Genomic DNA, 8,614 nt, shown 5'->3' with positions numbered 1-8,614 from the left:
GTGGACTGAACCAGAATTCAAAGTATCCCTCGCTTTCGTTGCTGCTGTTGACCCTGTAACAAACCGCATGTCTTGAAATTGAGCATGGCGCAGACATTTCGCTGCACGCATTGTTAGCACAATGGAGCCACGCCCGGACTGATATTCGAGAACGAGATGGCTTCAATTGATGGTAGCGCGCTCAAGAACACGTTTGTTGGAAACAAGCTCGTGCAAGAATTGCAACAGCGGCCTCGCCCACATGCCTGCTCCTCTTCGATTGGAATGGTCGAGCACTGCGGCCTCGATAGGTGTAGCCTCAATCAGCTACGAAGCTGCTGCGTATCTGGGATGAAGTTACATGGACCATTGTGACAATTTCATAGCAAGGAGCAAGTACTCGATAGCGCCATCTCAGTACGTGAACGAAACAGCGATAGGTCTTTGATAAGGCTGAACAAGAGGTCGGGTATCTTTTGACGAAATTGTGGATGTTCGAAGAGGAAAGCACGACTTGCCACACTGAACATGGTTGGAACTGGGGTCAGGCTGAGCAAGGCTGTGGCAACCTCACCACACACTCACTCCTGCCAGTCGAGCTTTAGGCCACCAGCAATCATACTGGTCAGGGGCAGAGCAATACACAGCAGTCCTACAGTAGAGCTTGCCACGTAGCCTTCAAGCTTGCTGATAACCTTTCTTGCCACTTCTGGATAATTGAGACTATGTATGATGTGGAGGCTGCTACACACCTCCTGGCCTTTCACAGTTGAGCTACTCCTGCAGTATCGACCTGTAATAGTCCACTTCTACACAGCTTCACCTGCACGGCAAGTCATTGACTAGCAAATGGTTCTTGAAACACCCAGTAGCTCGTAGCCAGAGTGCCAAGCCTGTGTCCATCCCTGTCTGAACTCATGAGCACTCACTCGGACTGTTGCTCAAGCGCCTTGATCTCTGCAAAGATCTTCAAGTCGTCGAGGGTGAATTCGACCGTCTAGCATGCCATGTGATCGATGCATCTGCATCTCAGCTAACAGAATGTAACCGAGCTTCGTAGCGTCGCCATCGCTGAGCATCTTTGAGAGCTCTAGTCGCCTGTGGTGCTCGGCGCAATGTCCCAGTGTTTGAGAAGTTGACGTACTGCAAAGTTCCACTCAGCTATGGTTGCACTGATGAACTTCTTAGCATCCTCCTTAGTAGGCTGACGATCTCCCCATGTGCTGCGCTTTGAGGCGAGAGCTCGAGCATATTTCAAAATCAAACTTCTATCAAATATTAGTACGGCTTGCAACTCGGTATCGGATGATGACGGCTTACTCTTTTTCGATCTTCGCCAGAACTAGCCAGCAATAGTTCCAACTCCGAGCACTTGCAGGGTCGGCGACCACCAAAGCCTTAGCCTCATCTAAACACTCTGAGCTGAAAGGAATATCCCTCGTTAGACCACGTAATTCGTTCAAAAGGTTGTTCGAATTAACGTAATATGCCCAAGCTGATGTTATAGGCTCTGCAACTTCTTCAGAGTCCAGATGTGCAAAGATTCTCTCTATACGACGTAATTCGGTAATGGTGTTGACTTTATGTGTTCGTAAGGAGTGAATAAGTTGATCTTTGTTGTTCTGTAGGAAAGTCAGTATGAGTTACAGACGGCAGAATGCATCGTAGGAAAGAGGAAAAAGAGCGATGTAATGATGTTGCCAATTTGATGGCGGGATATGATATGACATAGATATAGGAAGGAAAGCAGTCGAGGAAAAGGGTGGGCATATAATCAACGCTAGACAAAGGAAATTTACAAAAATGAAACCAGGACTGACTTGAGTCAAAGAACGTGCTTGATCAGCCGGTGACTCTGAAGGCACAAGCTGATACTGCTGCGAATCTTTGCTTTGCTGAGAGGATGCATGTCGTGACATCTCGGTAGTCCTTGAGGGAAGCGTCAAGCGTGTCGATGGGGTTTGGAAGTGAGTTTCTAAGATATCGACCTAGAGCGAAGCGCTGGAAATCGTGTTGTAGAACGCAGCCTTCACCTTAAATACTGGGAAGGGCGGATCGAGTGAGGCCTGGTACGAGAGTCTAGGCCCGTATAAAGGAGTTGTTCTCCGAGCTTCTGACTCACTCAGGAAGTACCTTCAATGAGGTTGTCTCGCTCGTTTTCCTACCGACTTTCAGGGGATGTTGAGTGCAAGTATTCCGAATTGGCGAGGTAGCTCCGATCTCGATATCACGAAAGCGAATTTTACACGGGTCGGGAGTGCCAACAGCTGGCCACACTGAAGGGACAACGACGCGGAGCTTGCAATGAACAACAAAAATCGAACTAGCTTGAAGAATTGGTGACTGGAGAACCTCTCATTATGCACAAAAACCGCGTGCTTAATCATTAGTATATGACTCCGATTCGATAAGGACGAATTTCGCATTGCCTCGTGTATGGCCGATACGATGTTGATTCCAGGCAAGCTGGAATTTTGCTAGGGCGTAGTGCTGTTGCATAGGTACTATCACAATAGTAAGCAAGAGAATAGAAGCGTTTCGAAACCCGATCGTTTAGTCAGAGTTCCGCCACCTCGATGTGCTGCTGACTCCAGCGATACATCGAGGCCGCACGAATATAGCAAGATCCGATCCCTATAAGGGCCTCCAACACTTGACATTGGCAATAGGTAGACACCAAAAAGAGTGTCGTTTACTGGTGATGCTGTAAATCGAGATCTCCATCTGTCGCTGACCAATCAAGAAAAGCTTTGGGGATAGTCGAAAATGTCATGCGCACTTTTTCAAATCGCTATTTCCCAAAGCCCATTTGGTGAAAGGTTCTGCTTGCATGCCTTGCTCTCATGTAAGCGAAAGCTAAGTCGTAGCGGCGCAGGAGTATAGAGCATCGGCTGTATCGAGTATCACTATGAGAGGCGGAGTGATATATTGTTGGATCGACCAATCCTCTTTGGGCAACTCGTGCGGGTCTTGTATAGCGTCAATTGCTGCGCAGGCTCACCGGGCCCCACTCTGGCCGCAACAGGAAACGGCTATCATCCTATGTCCCCCCCATTTCTGACTCGTGGTCTGGCATCAGCTCTCAAAAAGCCCAAGGCGTCCCATGGTGAGTACTTCTTCAAGAACCTTTTCAGTTCTTCGTGCGGAGTCGATGAGAATGTACAACGGAGCCAGAGAGGCTGCGAGCATCGGCTCGTGGCTGGAAACATGACCATCGAAGCGCCAAAGTGCAGGAGCCTCCCTACCTTGTTCACTGGGAAATCCGAAATGTTCGTCCAGCGGATGAGTAGCAGGCGACGAAGACATTCGACACAGCTCGTAGCGTAAGGCTCGAGGCATGTATGAGGTCAATGTACGCTCATGAGCCTGGTGGCCAACGTCTGGCTCTAAAAATATCCCAACCAAGACAAATACTATCTCTGTACAGCAAGTTTATGCCGCGGCATTAGCACAGGACAGTTAACATTCGACATTCGGCTTGCAGCCATACAACTCGATGTCGGACCTAGCGATAATTTCCAGGCCGTTGTTGATATGCCGGATTACCAAGTCCGGAAGAGTGTGCGTCATACGAATTACTATCGTTTGACCACGGTTGTGAAGCTGATAAGTTCGGTCCACCTCCATTATAAGAGCTCTGGGGGCCAGTGGCCGGACTACTTCTTCCACTGCCGCTTCCCTGCAATCTAGCCCGGAGACGATCTCTCGGATTTCCTGTTGAGGCAGGAGTCGCGGCAGGCGCTGGTTGTATATTCTGATAACTCCCAACTCTTTGACTTGGCAGTGGTCGTGCTTGTGTTGCATAAGGATCTTGTTCGCTTTGACGAGACGAAGAGGAATCGAACGACTTCAGAGCTGCTGCGTTTGGTCGAGGAGCTCGCAAACTCTGTACTTGGGCTTGTGGCTGAGCTTGAACAGGACTTGGGTCCCATAAGTCACTCAGACCACCACCTCTTCCGCCTGAATTTCCACGACTATGTGGCAGACCACCTGAGTTTCCATATTGACTAGGATACATGTTTCCGTACTGAGAATGTTGTGGCTGCTGAACTGCTGGTGTCATAACGGGCTTTCTCGGGTCAGGCGGCAGCCATTCGGGAAAAGGTCTGCCTTTCTCGGTGTAGTAGGCTCGTAGCACATTGGAAACGTGGGAGCAGTCTTCGTTGTCTGGATCGTCCTCTTCATTGTCCCTAGCAAGGACCTTCTTGATCGCACCTATTCTAGAGGAAAAGGTGCTGGACCATGTCGCGCCTGGCTGTGCCTGCTGAGGGTTCTGCTGATATTGCTGATATTGTGGTTGGTATTGTCCGTATTGTGGTGCAGGAGTGCTAGATGTGCCACCACTGAAATATGAAGATAGGTAGGATGCCATATTTTCCCGCGAGAGTGTAGGGGAGTATTGTTCTAGGCCAGGAGTTGTGTACTGGTTGATCGAGTACGATCAACTGCGGACAATCGAGGATCAAAGTATTCCAGGTTGCGACCAGGCGTAATCAGCTGTAATCTAAGCAGATTCGACAAGGGTTGTGAATGCAAGACACTCGGTAGTATCGACACCCTAAGTCCGGCTGAGAGTCTATTGTTGTATCGGTGGGTTGTTCTCGTCAAAGGTCAAAGGTGAAAGGCAATGGGTTTGCCCACCTTGCACTGAGACAAAAGAGCATGCAGTCAATTTATTTGTGACGATATACCTCTTGTCTTAAAAGTGGCCGACCACGTCCGATTACGAGAACTCTTGAAGAGGTCATCTCACGCTTGACATCTCGCAAATAAGTCTAAAGTAAATAGTCATCCTGTATATTTTCCTATCAGCAACGAACATACTGTTTCAAGATGAATCAGGACGAACAGAGAGATCATTCTGGGTATAAGCGGCCAATGTGTCTGGGTAAGGTGATGACGCGTTCTATTCGTGACTGAGGAACTTATTTACAGCATGCAACCAGCTCGTCCAAATTTGCACTTGCATAAACAGACATAAACATTCCTTCTGCTCAATTCTTTACAGCTTTTCAGTCTGAGATCCTCGATACAACGATAGAATTCTTCACCTTCGTTCGTCAGGACAAGCTGGATCTGGTAGGATACTTCGGAAAGCACGCTTTATAGCCAAAGGTATCTGGATTAGAAGCAAACATGCGTGTCGCAATCTTACAGTATTCACCTCTGCTCCCTTCATCGTTAACCTCCCGAAATAATGTCAGCATTGCGGCCAACTTTTCTCGTGCTGAATCACTTCTGATGCGAGAGGAGCGTTCTGGTACCTTAGAGAACATAGACCTTCTAGTTCTGCCAGAACTTGCATTCACAGGCTATAACCATCCGTCCTTGGCTGCTATTGCTCCCTATCTGGAACCGACAGCAGACGGACCTTCAACACGCTGGGCGATAAGAACCGCCAAGCGCCTCAAATGTACTGTCGCTGTTGGATATCCCGAAGCTGCAACATCGCTCAGTCCAAGTGGCGAGAGCGGTGGAAACTGGAACACTGCTTACGATGCCAAGATCACAGCTGATGAAGGCACGATTGCTTACAATTCCTTAGTCTTTGTCGATGCGGAAGGACAAGTCGTGGCTCATCATCGCAAGCGCTTTCTCTACTATACCGACGAAGCGTGGGCTCAAGAGGGGACTAGCTTCTATTCGGGCGTTCTGCCCATGGGCAATTCTGGTAAACGTGTAAAGGCTGCAGCTGGAATATGTATGGACGTCAATCCATACAAGTTTGAAGCTCCATGGACAGCCTACGAGTTCGCGAACCATTGTAGGACAGCGAAAGCTAAAGTCGTGGTCTTGAGTTGTGCATGGTTGACAAGACTATCGGCACTTGAGCTTCTCGAGGAGTCTGTGAGGCCCGACATGGATACTCTAAGTTACTGGATCGAACGCTTTCGACCATTGGTCGAGGCTAATGGCGCAGAAGAAGAAGTGATCGTTGTAATTGCGAACAGAACAGGCGACGAAGGCGAAGCACCGAGGATCGGCGAGGTTAGATATGCAGGAAGCAGCACAGTCATGGGCTTAAAGAAGAGCGACAAGCATGGCAATGCACAAGTCAAAATTTGGGATGTGATGGGACGTGCGCAAGACGGACTTCTGATCATCGACACTAACACACCAGCAAAATTTAGTGTCAAGAGACAGGCACAACCTGAGATGCCGAATGTGGCAGAAGCAGATCTAGAGCACAAACCGGTCATGGAAACAGCCTTTGCAGCGAGCTGAGAGGCTTCCGAAAGACTTTAAAGGCTGTATCTTCGAGGCTACTTCTTCGCAACAGTCACCCAGGCCTCGAATTTGACACCGCCATGTTTTTGAGTCTCTGTAGCTATGGCCTGCTTGATAGCGTCTGGCCAGCTGGCAGCCTCGTCCGGACTCCAGCCCTTGATTGACGAAGCTGCGATGGACGACTTGGTCATGAATTCGAAAAGCCCGTCCCACTTCGTCCTATCATCCTCCTTCAACACGTGCTCGACAACAATGGTTTCCAGTTTCTTCTTCTCAAAACCGGCTTCAACCAATTGTTTTGACACGAATCCCTCTTGATAATACTGTGCGCCATTTACAGGTATGGCGTTCGCCTTGGCATATCCTGGTCCTTTGACAATGTCTTGCGCTGTAGCAAGAAGACCTTGTACAGCAAAGAGCTTCCACACAAGTACCACAGCAGTTCCGCTTGGTTTTAAGGTACTCCTTCAAGCTCTGCACAGGATGGGTGAATGTGAAGAGGCTGAAATTGTTGATGCTATGAGTAAAATAGTCTTTCTCGAAGCAAGATAGATCAGAGGAGTCAATCACTTTGGCTTCCACTGTGACTTCTGGCCACGCAGTCTTTATCTCTTCCAGCCTGGCTATCATACCTGCCGAATAGTCTGTGGCGACGATGCGTGGAGAGACCCCGGATGGAGCAGCTCTTTGAACAAGAATTTCTGTCGCGGTACCAGGACCGGCGGCATTGTCGTGGATGATTGAGGACGAGGAAATGTCCAGAGGATGTGATTCTAGGAATTTGGCGAATAAGTCCTGAGTCGTGTCGCCAGTCAAATGGCTATAGCGAGGTGCTAATTCGCCGAAATATTGCTGCTTCCTTTCCTCGCTCATGGTTACTTTTCAGATCAACTCGTAAAGTTCAACGAACAAGTAATTCCATTGAGACGTACCTGAGATGCATACAGAAAGCAGATCCTTTTATACGGCTTGACTTAGTAGTGGAGTTTTGAGGTACATCCAGTCCTTCTCCTCATATACGCTCATGCTTCTTCTTCTGAGAAGACAATGTTGGTGGCCTGGAATATTCGGTGCACCTTTTTGCTAGGCAATCTTCAAGCTGGTGGGCTAGTGGTACAAAATGTTACACTATCTAGACCCACTCAGCAGACCATCCCTGCCAAATGTCGCGCGATGTTTCTGGTACTACGTGGTTACTGCATAAACAAAATTTCGGCCGAGCTCGTTCTGACGCTCGAAACGTCTTTTCGGCGTGTACGAGCAAACGCATATTTTGGATGGCCGGTACGAAACATATGATCTAGCTTGCTGAGAGTAAGGCACAAAGCAGAAAGAAGCAGAACGAGGTAAGTTGATTACACATCGCATGGTTGGTTCTTCACTATCTACCATTCGATCTTTACCTTTAAGTTATACAGGTACAGGCTCAGGCTCATCGTCAGGCACCTTCTCGCCACTCTCGATTGCCTGCTCCCGCTTCTGTTTCTGCCGTTCTCGCTTCTTGTCCAGGAGACGATTCAACTTCTTCGCTACATTGAAGACTCCTCCTGTACCCGTACCACAAGCAGCACATGTAGGATCCTTCCGATACCTCTTTAATGCGCACGCCTCGCAAAAGTAATGATTGCACTTTGTGACAATTGGATTACTATAGGCCTTCTTGCAGATGATGCAAGCGAAAGGGATGCTTTCGAGCAACTTCTCGTCGTCCTCATCGAGTTCATTGTCCTTTGTAGATCTGTCGGCTGACGCAACCGTGCGACCTGTGAGCTTTTTGCCTTTCGTGCCAATTTCCCAGTCTCTGTCAAGTTGCCAGCCCTGTTTGTAATCTTCTCTTGCGTGTAAGAATTTGCACGAATCGCCAAAGCCGCAGAACCCAGTCTGCTTGTAATCTTTGCAAACATCCGGGGCAAAATCGGTTACTGTGATCGTCCTGACATTCGAGTTCAGCTTCTGAGGGCCAACATTGGTTTGGCGATCTGGATTTTTCTGTATAAAGGATTGATAATTGGCGGCGCCCTTGTACGTGCCATCAACTCCGGCGGTGGATGGTGCGCCAGGCTTCCTGACATGGCTTTTGTCGTGCTCATCGTCAAACCAATTGGAGCGCATAGTAGCATTATCTGCATTAGACTGTCGAACTGCAACACTGTCGGTCTGGTCTGGCACTCTCGCGTCTTCGTGTCGCACATTTTTGCCAGTAGAGGCTGTTACCGTACCTGCGTTCTTCCGCCTCCTCTTGATCTGTCTGCCGTTCTCGTCTTCGGATGATGTGAAATCTGAATCGGATTCTGATGCAGGTGGTGGCGTTGCAGGTCGTTTCCTAGCCGTTGTTTTGGTTGCTCTTTTCTTGAAAGTAACTGTTGGAGCCACTGCTATGTCCGACATAATTGTGAGAACAATGAGT

The 8,614-nt window shown here is 48.7% G+C and overlaps 5 protein-coding genes across 5 annotated transcripts; 1 reads left to right on the top strand and 4 right to left on the bottom strand.

Moving 5' to 3' along the window:
* Positions 1–1,069: 1,069 nt before the first annotated feature.
* On the bottom strand, positions 1,070–1,898 carry LTR64_005535 (uncharacterized protein; the record flags this gene model as incomplete). Its single annotated transcript, XM_064899873.1, has 3 exons — positions 1,070–1,247; positions 1,300–1,601; positions 1,779–1,898. The coding sequence occupies 3 exons, from the start codon at positions 1,896–1,898 to the stop codon at positions 1,070–1,072; spliced, it is 600 nt and encodes a 199-aa protein (XP_064753185.1).
* A 1,586-nt stretch (positions 1,899–3,484) lies between these two features.
* LTR64_005534 (uncharacterized protein) lies at positions 3,485–4,351 on the bottom strand (the record flags this gene model as incomplete). The annotated part of the gene is made up of 1 exon (XM_064899872.1): positions 3,485–4,351. One exon carries the CDS (start codon positions 4,349–4,351, stop codon positions 3,485–3,487), a length of 867 nt encoding a protein of 288 aa, XP_064753184.1.
* A 461-nt stretch (positions 4,352–4,812) lies between these two features.
* LTR64_005533 (uncharacterized protein) lies at positions 4,813–6,204 on the top strand (the record flags this gene model as incomplete). The annotated part of the gene is made up of 3 exons (XM_064899871.1): positions 4,813–4,867; positions 4,988–5,058; positions 5,137–6,204. 3 exons carry the CDS (start codon positions 4,813–4,815, stop codon positions 6,202–6,204), a joined length of 1,194 nt encoding a protein of 397 aa, XP_064753183.1.
* A 38-nt stretch (positions 6,205–6,242) lies between these two features.
* On the bottom strand, positions 6,243–7,080 carry LTR64_005532 (uncharacterized protein; the record flags this gene model as incomplete). The annotated part of the gene is made up of 2 exons (XM_064899870.1): positions 6,243–6,595; positions 6,642–7,080. 2 exons carry the CDS (start codon positions 7,078–7,080, stop codon positions 6,243–6,245), a joined length of 792 nt encoding a protein of 263 aa, XP_064753182.1.
* Positions 7,081–7,617: 537 nt separating this feature from the next.
* Positions 7,618–8,595, bottom strand: CWC24 (RNA-splicing factor; the record flags this gene model as incomplete). The annotated part of the gene is made up of 1 exon (XM_064899869.1): positions 7,618–8,595. The coding sequence occupies one exon, from the start codon at positions 8,593–8,595 to the stop codon at positions 7,618–7,620; it is 978 nt and encodes a 325-aa protein (XP_064753181.1).
* Between the last annotated feature and the right edge of the window lie 19 nt (positions 8,596–8,614).

This window comes from Lithohypha guttulata, assembly GCF_036872675.1.
Source record: "Lithohypha guttulata strain CCFEE 5908 chromosome Unknown scaffold_4, whole genome shotgun sequence".
NCBI lineage: Eukaryota > Fungi > Ascomycota > Eurotiomycetes > Chaetothyriales > Trichomeriaceae > Lithohypha > Lithohypha guttulata.
Note: the sequence above shows the minus strand (reverse complement) of the source record. Positions and strands in the feature narration are given on the sequence as shown.